We start from the raw sequence: 19,925 nt of genomic DNA, 5'->3' as shown, positions 1-19,925 counted from the left end.
GTATGTGCCATGCGTGCATGAGTGTCTGATTTTTTTTCATGGCTTGTCCTCACCCGAGGATATTTTTTCAATTAATTTTTAGAGGGAGTTGGGGGGAGAGAAACATAAATGTGAGGGAGACACATCCATTGGTTGCGTCCCGCATGTGCCCCAGCAAGGCCAGGAATCAAACCTGTGTGACCCTTTGGTGCTTTAACCAAAGCAAGGCAATGCTCTAACCACTGCGCACATAGGCCAGGGCAAGTATCTGTGATTAAGCATGAGAAATTAAACATATCACTCGCGCCGAAACCGGTTTGGCTCAGCGGTGGAGTGTCGGTCTGCGGACTGAAGGGTCCCAGGTTCGATTCCGGTCAAGGGCATGTACGTTGGTTGCAGGCATATCCCCGGTAGGGGGTGTGCAAGAGGCAGCTGGTCGATGTTTCTCTCATCGACGTTTCTAGCTCTCTATCTCTCTCCCTTCCTCTCTGTAAAAAATCAATAAAAATACATTTAAAAAAAATAATAGCAACAGTTAAAAAAAAAAGAAAATAAACATGTCACTCGCTGCTGTTCGGGGTTGTGTGTTATTAAGCATCCAGAGTGTTGAAGCTATTCAGATGTGTGTGTGCCCACACATTTGGCCCGAGTAGGGCAAGTCTCTCCTTCCCTATCAGCTCTTATCAAACATGACACTTCCCCTGTTCGTTCAGCCATGGGACCTCCTCTCCATCATAGACTTGCTCGCCTCTCAGAAGCCTCCCCTCCCACTCACCCAGAGCATGCATTTTGGGGGATTTGCCGGACCCAGTGATCCCTGAGGTTCCTGCTGAGAGAAGGAGCCCCCACCTTCATTGAAGGAGCATGTGCTCTGTCACCCGTCTTGCCATTGGCTGCTGTGTTCAGCATCTCTGGGAAGCTGTCATGCACATCCTGACCCCGTGCTCTCCCACGGGCAGTGGACGTGGCAAGGCTGGGAGGCATCCTGGGGCCTCCTCTTCTGAGACTCACTCTTTTACCTTCTTCTGTTCCCCAGCTGGTCAGCGAGAAGGTCGGAGGGGCTGAAGGGACCAAGCTTGACGATGACTTCAAAGAGATGGAGAAGGTAATGGGAAGAGTGGCGTGCCCTGCCTAACGTCTGGCACCATTTACCCAGTCCCTCGCAAGGCCCAGCTCTGACATGTAGGCCAAGACTTATCAGGATGGACTAGAGGCATCAGGTGTCCCTTATGCCTGGGCAGGCAGCAGCGGGGAAATGGTGTAATGAACTACAGGGAGGCCAGGCAGCCCTCATAGCAGCGAGAAGTTCTTATGTGGGCTCCGAGGCAGGCAGGGACTGGGAAGCAGGGCAAGGGCTATCCAGGGACCCCTGGTTTGGTGTTGGGTGCCCCACTGGTTTGAAACCACACATGTTGCCTCTTTGCAGAAGGTGGATGTTACCAGCAAGGCTGTGGCGGAAGTGCTGGCCAGAACCATCGAATACCTGCAGCCCAACCCAGGTAGGGGCACCAGCTAGCTGCAAGTTCTTCCCGTTACCACAGCATGAAGAAGGAATGTAAGGGATCACAAAACTGAAATGTCAAGGGTAGGTGGGTTTAGGCATGGCTGGGCCAGGTATCTAAAGGATGTCCTTGGGGTCATGCATTTCCTTTCTGCTTCATCTGGCGGTTCTCATTTTTGTGTCAATCCCCACCTTAAGTCACCTTTGCAGCTAACAGTCCCAGCAGAAGAGAGCACCTCCCCCACCCCAACCAATTCATGGGTCAGTTTGAAATGGGTGTTCATTCTAGTTTGGCAGGCACCAGCCACATGCCTGCCTTTGGAGCATGACGTGGGGTCTCTTAGGATAGGGACCTTCCCTCAAGGAATATCCATTGCTAGTTCCTATGGACGTGGAACAGGTAGCAAACCCAGGCGTCTCCATTCAAGGCCTATGCCAGGGAGAGACCCAAGTAGGCAGAGGTAGGAGCACAGCTCCTCCCCCACCTCCGGAGGATATCCATGTCTGCAATGCCTGCACCTGCCCACCATCACTTGTCTAGCGTGCTAGTCCACCACGCCATTGAGGGGAGGGTCCACTCAGAGCTGTGCTCCAGGCTGAGGCGGCCCTGGGGGCTCCTGAAGAGCCGATCACCTCTCCTGTCCACTGCCCATGATCCTTTGTGGTCAAGAACAGAGTAGGGCAGGTCTGCTCAGGGGCTTCATAGCCTGGTTGTCAACAGGAATGGCAACCAAGTGCCCTGGGCCAGGGGAGCACTTCAGAAATACGTGGGCCTTGGGGAAGAGTGGGAGCTCCCAGGGCAGCAGTGCTAGCTGGGCAAGGCCTGGTGGGTCCTGGAGAAACCACCCACATGCCCATCCGACCCATTCTTTTCCAGCCTCAAGGGCCAAGCTGAGTATGCTCAACACGGTATCCAAGATCCGTGGGCAGGTGAAGAATCCTGGCTACCCGCAGTCGGAAGGCCTGCTGGGCGAGTGCATGATTCGTCACGGGAAGGAGCTGGGTGGCGAGTCCAACTTCGGTGAGGGCCACCACGACTGCCTCAGCAGGTTGCATGGGCAGGCGGCCAGGCTGAGGGAGGGAAGGCCAGCGCCTCCCCACCCTGGTGAGCAGGAGGGCACTTCCCTCCCATAGCTCCAGAATCTTCTCAGGTGCTGGCTGGTCCCATGGGGGAGGGAGAATCCCAGGACCACCTGCAGTGTTAAGGCCGCGGGAAGGCCTGCTCACACCACAGCGCATTCAGGGCAAAGCTGGCCCCCTCTGAGAGTGTGGAGGGAGCAGGTTGTTGGGCACTTGTCATTACCAGCCCCAGGCCACTGGCTCAGGAACAGACGTGATGGTCTGTTGCTCTGATTTCTGATCAGTCCTTGGCTGTGGGGTCATTTTAAAAGTTGGGGGCATGTTGGCCCCACAGGCATCCTGTGATGGCTCCTTCTCCTACCCACTACCCCCTCAGGCGACGCCCTGCTGGATGCAGGGGAGTCCATGAAGTGCCTGGCAGAGGTGAAGGACTCGTTGGACATAGAGGTCAAGCAGAACTTCATCGACCCCCTCCAGAACCTGTGCGACAAAGACTTGAAGGAGATCCAGGTATGCCTTGATGCCCTGTCCCTCATGCCCACCCCTCATATAGCCCTCAGGGATCCCACACAGCTCCCTCACTCAGTGAGCCTCTTCCCATCCTGGGCCCCTGCTCAGCTCACCTCTGTGCATACTTGCTGCGAGCAGGGCTGCAAGGCATTGGGGGGCCCTGCAATGTGACCCTCGCCCTGCCCCCAGCACCACTTGAAGAAGCTCGAGGGCCGCCGCCTGGACTTTGACTATAAGAAGAAGCGGCAGGGCAAGATCCCCGATGAGGAGCTGCGCCAGGCCCTGGAGAAGTTCGAGGAGTCCAAGGAGGTGGCGGAGACCAGCATGCACAACCTGCTGGAGACTGATGTACGTCCATGGTGGGGACTGCCGTTGCTTGGGAAGCCCCTGAAGCGAGTGCCAGCACCCAAGGGCTCAGTGCCGGTTTAGGAGGGAAGGGGAAGTGAAGGGGAAACAAGGAGCAGCGGTGGGCAGCAACTGGCACCCTGAGGCTTTCGGTGTCGTTGGGTCCTCCACCCTTCTCCAGCTGCAGCTCAAAGGTCAGCCGGGCCCCAGTGCCTGGCGCAGTCTGGGAAGGCTCCTTGCAGGAAGTGGCCTGGAGATGGGAGTTAGAGGTCAGCCCCTCTTCAGTTCTGGCTGGTTGCTTGCAGATAGAGCAGGTGAGCCAGCTCTCTGCCCTGGTGGATGCCCAGTTGGAATACCACCGGCAGGCCGTGCAGATCCTGGACGAGCTGGCCAGCAAGCTTAAGCGAAGGTGAGCCCCTTCCCTTCTGTGCGGCCAGGAAAGGCCTACTGGCTGCGGGGTCCCTGCTCTGGGATCCTGGGCTGGTAGCAGGCTTTCCTAATCTCTGGGCTGTGCGGATCCTGCAAGGGAATAGGACCTCCTCGGGCTTGTCCTGTCCCTGAGGAGAGGGTTGGAGTGGCGGTGGGACAAGAGCCAACCTGAGGGGGTGGGAGGCAGCTTACCCAGGGCAGACTCCAGGAACCCTTCCTCCACTGCTAGTCTCCTTGGTTGGCAGTGGTTCCCTGGTGGGGCCACTTGGCAACCTGAAAAATGCCCTGGTCTGGGATCTGGCCCAGGGGGTCCCCCAGGATTCCCATGTGTTGTGTCCATCTCACAGCCTCCCACTGTCCATGTGGCAGCAGCAAAATCAGCTTGGGGGGCGGGGGGCGTTGTTCTCTGGCCTTGACACCTTTGAGCTGGCTCTGTGACTGCTCACACCTCCCCCTTCACTGCAGGATGCGGGAAGCCTCTTCGCGCCCCAAACGTGAATATAAGCCCAAGCCCCGGGAGAGCTTTGAGAATGCAGAGTCTGAGCAGTCCAACGGGGGCTTCCCGGCCCCCAAGATCACAGGTGAGGTGTGGGAGGGGAGTGTTTTCCCAGGGCCTCAGCGACAGGCCTCTTGTGGGGCAGCCCCAGCCTGCTGTCCCGTCTAAGCCCTTTGCAAAAGGGGACCCAGAGATGGGACCAGGCCCCACCTCAGCACTCTCAGCTCAGCTGTGTGTTTTGTTTGCAGCCTCGTCATCTTTCCGATCTTCCGACAAGCCCATCCGGACCCCCAGCAGGACCATGCGTGAGTGTCCCCCTGCCTCGGTTTATAACAGTGCCTTCGAGTCTGTCCTGGGAGGGTCTTTCTGACTCCCGATCAGTAGAAGTGCACACCGGTTGGGGTTTCCTCAGACCCTCAAGCAGGGCAGGAGCTGAGTTCTTGCCTCTGTGGCCTCAGCCTTCCAGGGGAAATGGGCCGCTGTGAGCGTCCAGGGCACCCTGAGGGCGGTGGGCTCTGGGCCACCGCGCTTCCCTGGGTCCTCCATCCTTCGTGTGTCACTGCTCCTTATTCCAAACCACCACGGGGAGCCAGTGGAAGGGTGGCTCTTCTTAGGGGAAACTGAGGCACAGCGAGGCAGCAGGTGGGGTTTGAGCTGGATGCCCAGACCTTACACTCATACCCTGCCCACCCCCAGCGCCCCTGGACCAGCCAAGCTGCAAGGCACTCTATGACTTTGAGCCTGAGAACGATGGGGAGCTGGGCTTCCATGAGGGCGACATCATCACCCTGACCAACCAGATCGACGAGAACTGGTACGAGGGCATGCTCCATGGCCAGTCGGGCTTCTTCCCCCTCAGCTACGTGGAGGTGCTGGTGCCCCTGCCTCAGTGACAGCATGGGCCTGCTCACCTCTCCGTCCAGATCGCCTGTATTCCGCTCGGCCCGAAGCACAGCAAGGGCAGTGCTCCTCCCGGGGCCTCCCGAGGTATTCCCAGGGCACCAGGACTCGAGGCAGCAGGGCCAATCGGAGAGGCCAGGGGCCCTGTTTACACTAGTGCTCACCATAGAGGTGGTGTGGGCTCCCCTCCCACCGCCCTGAGGGGAGCTAACACTAAGGTGCTCTTAGAAACACTAACTTCCTCCCGCCCCTCCAGGACTGGTAACTCTGGGTGGGTCCCCTTCACTCAGACACACATACCCTCTGTCCCCTCCTTATTGTGAGCAGACAAAGTCTGTGTGATGCGGTGGTCCAAGCAGGACCCCTGGCCCAGACTCACCTGCTTTTAAATTCCAAGACACTCCTCAGGCCCCTGCATGCCCACAGATGCCACCTCCCTAGCGGGGCCTCACCCAGGGGCCCTGTCCTCAGCTGCAGGGCTGAGCCCCACACACCCATGCCCACCCCTAACCAAGCACATGGACCATTTTTGGCACAAGCTGCCACCACCAGCTACACACACACACACACCACATACATGGGACCATGGGAGCCCCCAGCTTCCTCTCTGCTGAAAGTCAAGCACAAAGGCTTTGATGAGTGAATGTTGCCAGACCCCTGGCTGCTCGGGAGGGTCACAGGGCCTCCCCCTTCCCAAGCTGGCTGCCATCCCCCTGTTGACAGTATCCCCAGCTGTCTCCTCCAGACCAAGGTAGGCAGCTGCCAGACCAGCAGGGCCCAGCCCTGCATCTGCTTCGCCTCTCGCCTAATCTGAAATTGGCCTCGGGGGACCTCGGGCCTGGTTCACATTCCCTTCCCCCGTGACCCTGCACAGCCCATGACACCAGGCTCTGCTCGTCCCAGGGCCCCCCACCGTCCTGAGTGGGTGCGACACAGGCATCCGGACCAAGACAAGCAGCGTAGCCTTGGTCAGTCTAGGGCAATGGAAATGTAATCCTGACTTTTTTAAAGAAGTATTAAACGTCTCTTTCTACAGTCTCTTGCCTGGTTGTGGTGTGGGACATCCACAGCCCTCCCAAGGGGTCTCTGGCCAGGACAGGGCCTACACAGTTGCCCACCTACCCACCCCATAGCAAGCCCAGGGAGGGACAGGGCTAGGGATGGGCCAAGCACTGTCCACACACTCAGCTGCCCAGACAGCAGCCTACATGCCCAGCAGCAAGTGCTAGGCCCCCCTCAGGGTGAGACACAGGCCTGGGCTGTTCGCTTCTCTCCTTTATTACATGAGCTCCTGCCATCGGACACCTCAGGCCCACAGGAACAGCAACACAGTCGCGAACGAAGCCTCTCGATCGCTCCCCCTCACCCAGGGTTGGGGGGTGCCGAGTCTGACCAGGAGGCCTCCCAGGTCCTCAGAGGTCCATCCTCTCAGTTCCCTTGCTTAAGGACGCTGTACACCTGCTCCAGCACATGGCACAGGCCCTGGTCCTTGGGCATCCTGCTGGCCAGGGAGATCTGAAACAATCAGGCCTGGTGCCTCAGGACTACGTCCGCAGTCCTGGCCTGGCCTCGCCCCCAAAGCCCAAGCACTGCCACATGGCAGAGGGCTCGCCTGCCCGCGGTTCACAGTGGTATCCCTAACCAAAGCTTTCCAACAAAAAGGATGTCAAGTAACAAGACCCAGCTGACTAATGTTTGGGGCGAGGGGGTCATCTGCACTTTACAAATCCTGCTGTCACGCCAGCCTGGATCCCACACGTGCCACATGCTGAGAGCCACCCAGAAACCCTCCCCCTCCCACCGCACCCCTAGCAGCCCAGTGCCTGGCTGGGAGGTGACAAGGAACTTTAAACCCTGGCCTGGTTACTATTTTCTTTAAAGTTGAACAGCCCTGGCCTGGTTAGGACATCAGCCCATGCACCACAGGGTCTCCGGTTCAATTTCTGGTCAAGGGCAGGTACCTGGATTGCAGGTTTGATCCATGGCCCCAGGTTGGGGTACATGTGGGAGGCAACCAACCGATGTGTCTCTTTCACATCCATGTTTCTCCCCCCCACACACACACTCTAAAAATCAATGGAAAAAACATCCTCAGGTAAGGATTAACAAAATATAAAAGTTTGAACAAAACAAGCAAAAGTGTGAAACTCTATGCAAAGCAGAGGTGAGAGCATCTTCTGAGGATGACTTTCAAACAGGAAATAAATCAGACACACGGGAGGCCAATAAAAGCCTAATTTAAATGACCCACTACCTGGGGGCCAGTGTGCACGTTCACAACACCAGCAGCTCTCGAGACTGAACCAGATCAGAACCCGGCACCCCCTGAGTGGCCGCCAGTGCAGCTTCAGCGGGGCTGACCCAGGGTCTTGGAGTCTGTCTACAGGACTAAGGGTTCACCTCCACTTTGATGGTGATTCCCACCCCACCCTCGTGATAAGGCTTTGGGGCACTGTTCATTTCCAGCTGAAATACTTCAATGAAATACTTAGGTGAGGGAATCCCTTTCTCAAGCCGCCCATGAGTGTATTCTTGGGTGCTCTCCAGGAGCTGTCTTCCAGGAGGGGTTCACATGGGACTTGGGTAGAGGTCTTACCTTGAGCTTGTCCAGGTAGGTGTGCTCCTGGTTCCAGGCTTCCTGGAACCTCACCAGGTCCGGGGCGCCCTTGTAGAACTCCACCAGCAGCATCTACAGGACAGGGGCTGGTTGGGGCCCCTCGCTCCCGCCTCCCCACGCCAGGCACTGGGACCCAGCGTGAGCAGGACGTGCTGCCGCTGCCTATTGCCTGTCGTGAAGGCTTCGGGGCTAATGCGAGCAGACACCGCTCACCCAGTCCACTGAGGCGCCCGCCCAGCAGACAGGAGGGCGCTCAGCAGGAGGCTTATGGAGGGGAGAGGGAACTGCCCGAGAGGCTGAGGGAGGCACATTGAACGTGCTGTCTCACGGGCCTGACCGCTCCTTGCTTTAGCCTCACTGATACCGTGAAACCACAGGTGGCATGAACTAGCTCCCTTTTTTAATGCCTGTTGAGCCACAGGCATAAACCATCCTGCTAACACCTGACGTCCTCCACGTGTCTCCCCTTGGAGAGGCAGTGGCAGGTGCAGAGGCCCGAGATAGCAGCATCCCTGGTGTGTCCACAACAACCAGGAGGCCTGGGGGTGAGGAAGGGGTGCTGCAAGGACCTGGGCCTGGGTCCTAAGGGCCCCGGGTGGTTATCTGCAGAAGAGGGACCTGGCCAGGGCCCCGGTGTGGCAAAGTCAGCCACGGCTTCCGAGTCGGACCTTGTCCTGTAGGTCCAGCTGGGAGGCACTTTCATGAGGAGGGGTGCACCCACCTCACCTGGGAGTGAGCTCACCATCTCGTGGAGGACGTCATTGGTCAGGAAGCTGTCCTGGACGTAAGCCATCTCCACGTCCATGGGGATACCGTAGTCACTGGGCCTTTGCTGGCAGGGACACCGGCCAGTCACCACCAGCCACCCCAAGCCTCCCACCCCATGACACATCCAGCACGTTGACCCTTGGCCTCCCCCAGGAGCCCCACCTACCTCAGGGGGTGGCATCACCCAGAACGGGGAGATCTTGGACTCTGGACCCTGGTTGCCAGAGTAGTAAGGGGCTGTGGGAGGAGAGAAAGGGGCTGGGCCTGGGGGGCTCATGCTCCAGGAGTCACACACACACACACACACACCTACCCCAGCGGGGCACTTACAGCAGAGCAGGGCGAGGCAGGGCTGGAAGCCATTGCTGGAGCCCTGCAGCCGCAGTTGGTAGTCCATCTGCGTGTCAATGTCCTGCAGCGATGGCAGCGCCGGGCTGTGTGGGTGGCTGTGGTACCAGCCCACCAGGGACAGGCCGCGTAGAAGCAGGCTCTGGTAGATCTGGGGACAGAGGCAGGGCTGGAGAGGATGGGGAGCTGGATCCTACCAGCCTTGGTGTGCTCCTGACTGCCATCCCGCTCCACGTGAGGGCAGCACATAATGAGTATCCGCTGTGGACCAGGCCTGCCCCACGCCCACCCTAACAAGTCCGGTTGGGGATGGTCAACGGGTACATAAAAAAGATGCACCTGTTGCCGAAACCGGTTTGGCTCAGTGGTAGAGCGTCAGTCTGCGGACTGAAAGGTCCCGGGTTCGATTTCGGTCAAGGGCATGTACATTGGTTGCGGGCACAGCCCCAGTAGGGGGTGTGCAAGAGGCAGCTGGTCGATGTTTCTCTCTCATCGACGTTTCTAGCTCTCTATCCCTCTCTCCTCCTCCTCATAAAAAATCAATAAAATATATTAAAAAAAAAAAAAAAAAGATGCACCTGTCATGAAACAAAGGCAAAAAGTGATTTTCCTGGTGTGTCCCAACTCCTGCAACAATGCCTGCCACACAGTAGATGCTCAGTAAACTGTTAAGGAGGTGGATATGCGTGCATTTGAGCAGGCACAGGCATTCCTGAAGCCTTCAAGTGGAGGCGAGCAGGGGCAGAAAGAGAACGATTCTAGCTGAACCACCACCCATTCACTCTCCCTGAGGTGGGTGCAGAGCGCTGAGCACGGTGCCAGGTGCACACTAAGAACCATTAGGAAAACATCAAGAACGGCAGCCCGATGGGGTGGTTCAGTGGTTGAGCATCGATCTATGAACCAGGAGGTCACGGTTTCATGTGTCCTGACTTGGTTGCTGGCTTGATTCCCAGTGGAGGTTTGCAGGAGGCAGCCAATCAATGATTCTCTCTCATCATTGATGTTTTCTATCTCTCTCCTTTCCTCTCTGAAATCAATAAAAATATATATTATAAAAAACAAAAAAAATTTTTAAAGCCCAGCTGATGTGGTTCAGTGGTTGAGCATCAACCTTTGAACCAGGAGGTTACAGTTCAATTCCGATCAGGGCACATGCCTAGGTTGTGGGCTCGATCCCCAGTGTGGGGTGTGCAGGAGGCAGCTGATCAAATGATCCTATTCTCTCTCATCATTGATGTATCTAACTCTCTAGCTTAGGGGTGTCGAACTCAATCAGAGAAGGGGCCAAAATCTAAAATCCAGCCTAAATCGCGGGCCGAATGGTTTACTGAACAGTCATAAACTGTCATTGTGATGGAAACGCAGCAGAGTGCAGTGATGACAGCGCGGTGCGGGCCACATTGCAAGGCCTGGTGGGACGGATTTGGCCCGCGGGCCTTGTGTTTGACACATGTGCTCTAGCTCTTCCTCTCTGAAATAAAAAGATATTTATTTAAGAAATGGCAGTTAAGGCCTGGCTGGTTTTGTTCAGTGGTTAGAGTGTCTGCCCATGGACCAAAGGGTCTCGGGTTCGATTCCCGATCAAGGGCACACAGGTTAAGGGTACACATACCTCAGTTGGAAGGCAACCAATCAGTGTGTGTCTCTCGCATCGATGTTTCTCTCTCTCTCTCTCCCCTCCTCCCTCTCTTCCACTCTATCTAGAAATCAATGAAAAAAATATCGAGTGAGGATTTAAAAAAAAAAAAAATAGCCATTAAAGTGTATCCAGCCCTTACTAGGTGTCAGGTGGGGCAGGCGCTCACACATGCTCATTTGCGCATTTTTTGAGCATTGACTTTGCCAGCTGCCATCCCACCCCGGAAAGCCCCACCCAGTGTCCCCTCACCTCCTCCTCCACAGTGGCCCCGGTATCCACGTCCCCCAGCCGGCTGCGACAGGGAAAGGCTCTCAGCACCGTGAGCACTGCACAGGGCGAGGAGAGAAGGCGTGGCTATCGACCCAGCCCCCAGCATCCCCCTGCCCCTGGGCCCCAGTTACCCACTCTGGCTGTTGATGTCCCAGCGGCCCCCCAGGTACCCCACGACCTCGCTGCGAGTTAGGTGGCTGTGGAAGTCCTGGGAGAGGTACATGAAAAGACACATTCAGCTACACCGGCCCCAGCCTATCCTGGGAGTCCGGGCAGCCCTCTCACCTCTTCCTTCACCCAAACACTGGAGCACCTGTGAGCAAGCAGACAAGGTGCCCACCCACATAGAGCTGACATTCCAGGGACCCCATCTGCCTCCAGAGCACCCCAGCCCTCTGCCCAGACCTGGGAGCCCCTGGCCCACAAGGCACACACCAGCAGGAACAGCACGTTGCTGGAGATGGCCACGTTGAATGGCTGGAACTTGTTGATGGCTGTGAAGGATGTTACTTCCACCAGGGTATGGGGGTTCCTGCAGAAGGCCGAGGGTCCCACAGCTTCAGGAACCCCTAGGCTGGCTCCTCAACCCTCTCCCAGCCAGATCTGAGGATCTGAGGCCTTGTCCCCACCCTACTCCTTCCCATCACCCCAGCAAGAGCTTGTGTAAACTGGTATTCGTGTGAGTCAGGGACATGGACATATCTGACCTGGCAGAGTCGCGACTGCCCAACATGCAGTACCGCACTGGCACCCGGATCTTGTTTTCCACTCGCTTCCCCAGGGGCGTGGCCTCTGCGGGGTTGGGGTAAGGAAAAAGGCCCCAGCCTGGAACTGGATATCAAAGACAGGGCAACCCAAGAGAGAAAAAAAACAAACGAAACAAAACAAAAAAAAAACGCCTAGAAGCAGCCCTAAAAATAAGGCAACTGAGAAATCAGGCAGCAGGTTGATAAATTGGGCAGAGATTTAAAACCAGATGAAGGGCTCAAATCAGGTGAGGACCTCAGAAGACCAGGTTGGGGAGAAGGTGAATTAGGCAGCAAGTTTAGAAATCAGACAACAGGGCAAAGAAATACTATTGGGGAACAAGGAAATCAGGCAGCATGGTGGGGGGGAAAATTGGGCAACACATTAATTGGTCAATGGAAAAAAAGAAAAGAAATTGGTCAGTGGGAGCAGGAAATCCAAGATTAGAGCTTCAGAAGTCAGGCCGTGAGAGTGAAATTGGTGGGCTAGGAAGTCAGCGGGGCATCTTGGAGGCACCGAGGAAAAGGAAGGCCATACCTGTCCACAGCCTCCGCCTGCACCTGCGCTCTGCATGTCGCCCACCCTGTCTCCTCCCCTCCCTCACGCCTCTCACCAGGATGGGCAGGCTCTGAGGGGCCCTTTGCAGGTGGTCTTCGACTTTTGTCCTCTGCTGAGACCCCTGCCAGAACCTCCTCCTCCTCTTCCTCCATCAGCAGCTCCTCCTCCTCCCCTTCACTGGCTGGGCTCTGGCGGGGTGGGGGTGACAGCAGCGGGATCCTCAGCTGGGTGCACTCCACCCTCCCCAAGTTCCACCCAGACTGCTCGCCTGCCTGACCCTTAGGTCCTTGCCGTTGCCTCAGATGTCCACTAGAGGGAGTGAGTGAGCAGAGGCGGCCTAAGGCTCTGGCGCTGCTCCGACCTGAGCGCCTTCATGTGGCTGAAATAGGTTAGAGTCCTAAACAAACTGTGACTTCGGGCAAGCGCCCTAACCTATCTGAGCTCCACGCTCACCTGTAAAGTCGCACAATGACCTCTAACCCAATAGGGCTGGCATCAGGGTGAAACAAGGTAATGTGTGCAAAGAATTTAACATATGCTCAGTTGCTCCATTGAGCAAGCGTACACTTTGTATGGATTATGTTATTCTCTAAATAACCTCTCTTCTTGCTCTCTCCTAAACTTCCCTTGCCAAGGTGGCTTCTCTGTGTCCAAACCCAACAGTCACATTTGATTCTCTGCCCTTCTCCCCCTCCCAGCAGCATCGGACCCAGCTGGGACCCCCTCCTCATGGGAACTTCTCAGCAGGGATCCTGAACTCACCCCGCTTCTCTGGCCCCCTCCAGGGTCCCTCAGCCGCCCCACCTCTCCCTTGTTGCTCAGGGCTGGATCCTGGGGCTTCCTCCCTCAGGAAAGCCTGGTCTTCTCTCAGGACTCCAATCCTGCCCAGGCCCCAGTGATGCCCACAGACCTGTCTACATCCTGGAATTCTCTTGTGCTCCAGACTCAGGGTCCACTGTCCGTCAACATCACGACGCAGGGGGTACTCACACTCAATACAGCCATGATGCACCCGACCATCCCCCAAACCAGTCCTCCCCAGCCCCCACATCTCCAATGACAGCAACCCCATCTGCCCACTTGCTCAGAACAAAACATTTAATCCATCAGCAAATCCCATCAGATCCACTGTCAAAATCAGTCAGCACCTGACTGACCACTTCTCCATCTCAATGGCTGGTCTGCTCCGCCCCATCATCGCCCACCCAGACCAGCATCCGAGTCAGACTACTCCAAAAACTGAGGTCTCTCAGAAAAGGGACTCTGCCTCAAGACTGCAGCGCCAACAAACTCCTGTCGGAGTTTCCAGCCTGCCAGTGGCCCTCCAGACTTAAGACTTGCCAGCCAGATGTGTGCACACATATTCTGAGCGACCTAAATCTGTCTAATACACAAGGTCCCACTATTACCATTTCCGTGTCACACACGATGGAGTCTAAGGCTTAATCCCGGAGGCCGAGGGACGCACCTCATCGGCGACAGCTGCAGGCAGGTGGAGCTGGTGTCGCCTGAGCCAGGCGGCCTTGTACTTGTCCAGCTTCTGGCCCTTGTACTTGACGGAGGCCCAGCCACAACCCGACTTCTTGGCCGGGTTCACCAGCTTCTTGCAGTGGGTGGCCCAGGCGCTGGGTGAGTTGAACACCTGCCCCGTTTCCTGCCACACGATCCTCCCGTCCGGCTGCAGGTCCCCCATGAACTTCTTCCCCTGCAGTGACAGTGGGCTGGCTGGGCCAGGACCTGGTGCCCACCATGTCCTCCTCCAGGAGGTCCTCCTCCAGGAGGGCCTCCCTGACCCTCTGCTGCTCCCAGGGCTCAGCACCCACTTCCCACGTCAGCACCCCTTCCAGGAAGCTTTCTCTCTTAGGCGCCTCCCTGCACTTACATGTCCAGGGCCGCAGTCCTGATCGGCTTGGATCCAAAGCACCCCAAGTATGTGTCTACCCCCCTTCCCCTCACTGTGAACCCCCAAAGGGCAGGGACAGGGTCTGTCTTGTTCCACTGCTGTGTCCCTAGTACCTGACATGCTGGTACACAGCAGGTGCTCAATTCACAAACTGTACCGTTCACAGACCAAACAACAATAGTAATAAGAGCAAACACAAAGCACTTACTGTGTAGCAGACACTTGCTGAGCGCTTTATTCATTTAATTCTCATACAACCCCATGGGGGGAGGGGGGAGGGGAGTCCCATTTTACAAAGAAGGAAACTAGAATAGTAGGATCCTGAGAGGTTGAGCGAGGCCACACAGCCAAGAATATCCTCTCTGGGCCTCAAGTTCTCCTTTGTAGAATGGGGTGTTTGGTGAACGATGGACCTTCTGGGCTCGTGCTGGGTCTGGATGGTCCGTGCCTCAGTCTCCCCTCCCCGTCCCCAGGCTCCGCCTGCTGCAAGGGAGCTCTGGGCCTCGGTTTCCCTCCTTGCCCCTGCCGGGCCGGGCTGGGGAGTGCTCACCAGGTAGTAGATGGACAGCACCCCGGCGCCGGGCTCCAGCTGCGCGTCTTTGAGAAGCACCCGCAGCGTGACCGCGCGCCTGGGGAGCGCGCCCCCCGGCCCGCCGCCGCCCCCGGCTCCCGCGCCGCCGCCGCCGCCGCCGCGCGCCCCGCTCGCTCCCGCCGGCCGCTCGGGGTCCTCGGCCTCCGCCTCATCCTCGTCCTCATCCGGCGCCTCCTCGCCCGCGCCGCCCGCCGGGGACAGCGGCTCCGGAGCTGCGAGCAGCGACAGGCTGCAGCGGGGCCGCGCGCCCCTAGTCGGGTCCGGCCTCCCCGCCCCCCGGCGCCTCGCCGGCCCCCCGCGGGCCCGCCGTACCTGCCATGGCCGCTCCAGCCCCGCGCCCCGCTAGTTCTTTCTTCCCGACACGTGATGCGGCCCCGCCCCAATCCGGGGGGCGCCGCTGCCATTGGCCGCCGCCGGTGGGCGGGCGGGGGGCTCGGCCCGCCGGTGCGCGCTGGTAAACTGAGGCCCGCGCCTGCGCACTAAAGACGGGACGTCGGGGGCTCAACCCTCCCGGGGGCCGCTGGGGAAACTGAGGCCTGAGACCACTCTCCAGGGGCGGGGGTGGTAACGGAGGGTTCATAGGTGCCAGGCGGAAACCGAGGCGCAAGGCTCCTGCTCTCAGGGGGTTAGTGCTCCATCCGAGGTCTCCCCTTAGGACTGAGGCCCGGGCCTGGGGGCGCGGGGAGTTCGGGACGAAGGGGGACAGAGGCCCGCGGCCAGCGCGGAGGGAGGGACACAGAGGCCTCCCGGGAGAGAAGCGGAAGCCCGGCGGCTGCGGGCCCGAGGGCGGGAGCAGCCCTGCGGCGCGGGCCGGGTCCGCGGGAGGCCATCTCCGGAGTCTGAAGGGTTAACCTCCATTACTCGGGAGGGCCCTCGGCTGAGTGATTGCTCTATTGGGCCGGAGTGAAGTACGCCCGCCCATTGTCAGAGGTTTATTCACCTTCAACCAATAAGCAGCAGTTGCTTGACTTGCTCTAGCCAATCAGGGTTAAGCCGCTGCTCCGCCCAACTCCGACTGAGCCAATGGGCAGCTGTCGCTCTCGGTCAATTACCATGAACTCAGCCTCATTTATCCAATCAGTTGTAGGGTTTGGTCTGGATGGCCCCACCCTCCGCGCAGGCTGGCCAGGGACGGCGGGGGGCATCTAGCGGCTGCAGTCTGTCTTTTGTCCCAGGTCCCTTTGCCCCGGAGCGCAGTGCCACCTCCCAGCTCCAGCTCTCGGCTCCGAATCTTCCCAGCCCTCGGCAGAGCTAGAAGCCCGGGGTTGGGGAACCCCTTGGGTTTACCCGGACCCCAGTCTGGAAGAGGGGAGAGGAAATTGGGGGTAGGGGTGTCCAGCCAGGGTGGTGTGGAATCAGACTGGACGTGACTCAAATCCTGATATCACGCGCACTTGTGTGACTTTAGCCAAGTGACTCCAGCTCTCTGCGTCCCCGTGGGGATAATAATTCCACTTCAGGTTTAATGATCAGGGCTTGACAGAACGGGATAAATGTGAATTATTGTTTTCTTTTTGTCCAGCCCAAGCCTCATTTTGGAGTCTCCCCACCAACCCCCACCGCGGGTCCAGCCACCAATTTGTCACCACCCTGCTCCCTAAAGTCTAGCTTTAGTTTACTCTCCATGTCCTTGCATACTTTCCCTTCAACTATCTTCCAAAACCTAGGACCCTTGCTATCTCTTTGGGCCTCAGGCCTCCATACTAACCCCCAATACAGTGGATAGAATGTCTGTCTGCGGACTGAAAGGTCCCAGGTTCGATTCTGGTCAAGAGCATGTACATCGGTTGCCAGCACATCCCCGGTAGGGGGTGTGCAGGAGGCAGCTGATTGATGTTTCTCTCTCATCGATATTTCTAGCTTTCCGTAAAAAATCAATAAAATATATTTAAAAAAAAAACACAAAAAAACTATGATCACCTCCCTTCCCAGCTCTAAATCCTTCAATGACTCCCCATTGCATTTGATAAATAAAATTAAAATTAACTGCTACAACTTTATTAACCATTTATGGCACCCCTTTATGGCAGTCTTGTTATCAACTTTATTAGACAATTCAAGATGAATAGATTGCCAGAGTCACAGAGTTCTCCAGTGGATTCCAAAGGCTATTCTTTGCTATGTGTATAAAGTCCACGCAGACTCACCCTATAACTATGAAGGACATTGAGTGTGCAAGTTTAAAACACTCAAAAAAAGAAATTTCCAGCCCTGCCCAGATTGCTCAGTTGGTTAGAGCAGTGTTTCCCAACCTTCTCTCATGATGAGAATCACCTGGTGGAGTTGTTAAAACACAGATTCCTGAATCCCAACTAAGAAGTGCTAAACTAGAATTTTGGGGAACATATAGGTAAAATTGTATACTTAACTAGTGCTCTAAGACAGATTTTATATACAGAGCACTAAGTTAGGTATGCAATTTTACCTATATGTTCTCAAAAATTCTAGTTTAGCACTTCTTAGTTGGGATTCAGGAATCTGTGTTTTAACAACTCCACCAGGTGATTCTCATCATGAGAGAAGGTTGGGAAACACTGGGTTAGAGCTTCATTCCAATGTGCCAAGGTTGCAGGTTCAATCCCTGGTCAGGGCACATACAAGAAGCAACAGGTGAATGCATAAATAAGTGGAACAACAAATCAATGTTTCTCTCTCTATCTTTCCCTCATCCCCCCCCCAAAAAAATCAATTTTTAAAATTCCTTTAAATCTCCAGGTCCAGATAATTTTCCTACCAAAAGTTCAAAGAAGAATCAATACCACTTTTATATAACCTCTTCCAGAAAATTGGAGGGAGCATTTCAGTTCCAAATTCATTAGGCTAAACCAGCAGTAATTACCAGGATACCAAAACCAGATAAGGATGGCCCAAAGAAAGAAAACTACAGACCATATCCTTCATGAATAGGGACAGAAAAATCCTTAACAAAGTATTAGGAAATAGAATTCAGCAATATATAAAAATAATTATGCACCATGTCCATATGGTGCTTATTCCAAGGTAGGTTCAGTATTCAAAAATAAATGTTATCCATCATATTTAACCGGCTGTGGTGGGCAGAATAATGGTTTCCTAAAGAAGTCCCTCTCCTGTTCCCTAGAATCTGTGAATAAGTGAGGTTACATGGTGAAGGGAATTTGAGGTTGCAGATGGAATTACAGTTGCTGGTCAGCTGACTTTAGAATGAGGAAGTTTTCCCATGGTAATCACAAGGGTCCTTAAAAGTGGAAGGGCGAGTCAGAGAAAGGAGACAGTGGGTGAAGTTAGGAATGATCCGGTGAATTGAGGGTTCTACCTGGGTTCCTGGCTTTGTAGATGAGAAGGGGGAGCATGGGCCAAGGAATGTGGGAAATCTCTAGAAGTTGGAAAGGGCGAGGGAAACATTCCATCCTTTCAGCCCCCAACAAGGAACGCAGCCCCACCAATCCCTTGCCTTTAGCTTCGGAGATCCGTGCAGGCTTTCTAATTACATGTGAGATAATACATTTGTGTTGCGTAAGCCCCTAAGTGTGCCAGGAATTGTTACAGCAGCCATAGGAAACAAATGCAATGGCTGAAGAAGAAAAGCTGCACAATCATAGCAACAGATGCAGAAAAAGCACTTCACAAAATTCAACACCGACTTATATTGTAATAAAAACTCTTAGCAAACTAGGACAAAGGGAGACCACCTCAGCTTAGTGGAGAGCATCTACAAACCTTCAATAAACATTGTACTTAATGGTTAAAGATCGAATACTTTCCCCTTAAGAATGAAAACATGGAAGAAAAAAAAAAGAATGAAAACATGTGCCCTAGCTGGTTTGGCTTAGTGGATAGAGCGTCAGGCTGCGGACTGAGGGGTTCCAGGTTCAATTCCGGTCAAGGGCAAGTGCCTGGGTTGCAGGCTCAAGTCTCCAGAAGGAGTCCGGCAGAAGGCAGCTAATCAATCGATGTTTCTATCTCTCCCTTCCTCTCTGAAGTCAATTTTAAAAATTAAAAAAAAAGAAAAGAATGGAAAGATGTCCATTGTCACCATTTTTTTTTTCAACATAGTAGTGAAAGTTCTAGTCAGTACAATAAGGCAGAAAAAAGAAATAAAAGTAGTACAGGTTAGAAAGGGAGAAATCAAAATTAGCCTAATTTGCAGATGACATGATGATAAATGTACAGAATTCCAAGAACTCTGCAACAAAAGCCTCTCAATTAATAATTGAGCAAGTTCAGCAAGGTTGTAGGTTACCAGATCAACAGACAAAAATCAATTGCATGTCTGTATACTCGCAATGAATATGTGAAAATGGGAATTAAAAATTCCAAGGACAGGCCCTAGACTCAGTTGATGAGAACGTTGTCCCAATACACCAAGGTTGTGGGTACAAGAATCAATTAATGAATGCATAAATAAGTGGAACAATAGATCCATGTTTCTTTCTCTCTCCCTTGTTCCTCTCTCTCTTAAAGAAAAATATGATGCATTGCTCTGGCCAGATGCTAAGTGGTTACTGCATCAGCTGTGCACCTAAAGGTGGCAAGTTCAATTCCTGGTCAAGGGCATGTTTCTGGGACACAGGTTCAATCCCTGGCTCCCATTGGGTCCAATGCAGGGGGCAACCAATTGTGTCTCTCTCACATTGATGCTTCTCTCTTTCTCCCTTCCTCTCTCTCTCCCCCCACCCCTTCCATTCTCTCTAAAAATCAATGAAAAAATGGGTAAGGATTAACCAAAAATAAAAATACAAAGCTAAAAAAAAGTGTTGTTTTGTTTTGTTTTTTGGGGGAAGGGGGGCTATACATAGGTACAGTACTTGTATGCTGAAAACTACACAAAGATTTAAATAAATGAAGAGACAGACCATGCCCATGGACTAGAAGCCTCGACATAATAAAAGTGCCATGTCTCCGCCAACGAATATACAAGTTTAGTGCAATTCCTATCAGAAACCCAGCAAGATCTGGGGCTAGATCTAGGCACCGTCATTCTGAGGTCCAGCCGTCCTTCTTATTATGTTCCTGTTGTGAACGCTCGTTACATCCCCTAACCCAGTGGTCGGCAAACTCATTAGTCAACAGAGCCACATATCATCAGTGCAACGATTGAAATTTCTCTTGAGAGTCGAAAACCAACTTCTGCGCCTAGGCCATCAAGTTTCAATCGCACTACATGTGTGCGCCCACACGTGGTATTTTGTGGAAGAGCCACACTCAATGGGCCAAAGAGCCGCATGTGGCTCACGAGCCGCAGTTTGCCGACCACGGCT

At 54.8% G+C, this 19,925-nt stretch overlaps 2 protein-coding genes across 9 annotated transcripts in view; one reads left to right on the top strand and one right to left on the bottom strand.

Moving 5' to 3' along the window:
• The window catches only part of SH3GL1 (SH3 domain containing GRB2 like 1, endophilin A2), a 38,735-nt gene extending 32,457 nt beyond the window's left edge, over positions 1–6,278 (top strand). Inside the window, exons 2-10 of one of the 4 annotated variants that reach the window (XM_036459952.2) lie at positions 1,016–1,084; positions 1,406–1,478; positions 2,358–2,501; positions 2,937–3,070; positions 3,260–3,418; positions 3,721–3,824; positions 4,310–4,425; positions 4,589–4,645; positions 5,037–6,278. In XM_036459952.2, coding sequence (XP_036315845.1) covers positions 1,016–1,084; positions 1,406–1,478; positions 2,358–2,501; positions 2,937–3,070; positions 3,260–3,418; positions 3,721–3,824; positions 4,310–4,425; positions 4,589–4,645; positions 5,037–5,233 — 1,053 coding nt within the window. In that variant the 3' untranslated portion in view covers positions 5,234–6,278. Of the gene's footprint in view, positions 1–1,015; positions 1,085–1,405; positions 1,535–2,357; positions 2,502–2,936; positions 3,071–3,259; positions 3,419–3,720; positions 3,825–4,309; positions 4,426–4,588; positions 4,646–5,036 lie in introns of those variants that run through there. The other 3 variants (XM_045589085.1, XM_036459953.2, XM_036459954.1) reach the window with 3 other exon arrangements.
• Positions 6,279–6,500: 222 nt separating this feature from the next.
• Positions 6,501–15,504, bottom strand: MPND (MPN domain containing). 5 transcript variants are annotated; one of them, XM_045589083.1, is made up of 13 exons: positions 14,998–15,504; positions 14,644–14,914; positions 13,659–13,895; positions 12,246–12,378; positions 11,593–11,677; positions 11,321–11,417; positions 11,021–11,093; positions 10,865–10,941; positions 8,956–9,142; positions 8,792–8,862; positions 8,584–8,689; positions 7,837–7,929; positions 6,501–6,755 (listed from the first exon to the last, which is right to left on the bottom strand). In XM_045589083.1, the coding sequence occupies exons 1-13, from the start codon at positions 15,087–15,089 to the stop codon at positions 6,682–6,684; spliced, it is 1,596 nt and encodes a 531-aa protein (XP_045445039.1). In that variant the 5' UTR covers positions 15,090–15,504; the 3' UTR covers positions 6,501–6,681. The 5 variants fall into 5 exon arrangements, with proteins under 5 accessions (XP_045445039.1, XP_045445040.1, XP_036315854.2 ...); XM_045589084.1 differs by having other exon boundaries at positions 8,956–9,124; positions 14,998–15,502; XM_036459961.2 differs by having other exon boundaries at positions 8,600–8,689; positions 8,956–9,124; positions 14,998–15,502.
• Between the last annotated feature and the right edge of the window lie 4,421 nt (positions 15,505–19,925).

The sequence above is a fragment of the Pipistrellus kuhlii genome, unplaced genomic scaffold, assembly GCF_014108245.1.
Source record: "Pipistrellus kuhlii isolate mPipKuh1 unplaced genomic scaffold, mPipKuh1.p scaffold_m20_p_30, whole genome shotgun sequence".
NCBI lineage: Eukaryota > Metazoa > Chordata > Mammalia > Chiroptera > Vespertilionidae > Pipistrellus > Pipistrellus kuhlii.
The sequence above is the reverse complement of the archived record's forward strand: the minus strand, read 5'-3'. Positions and strand labels throughout refer to the sequence as shown.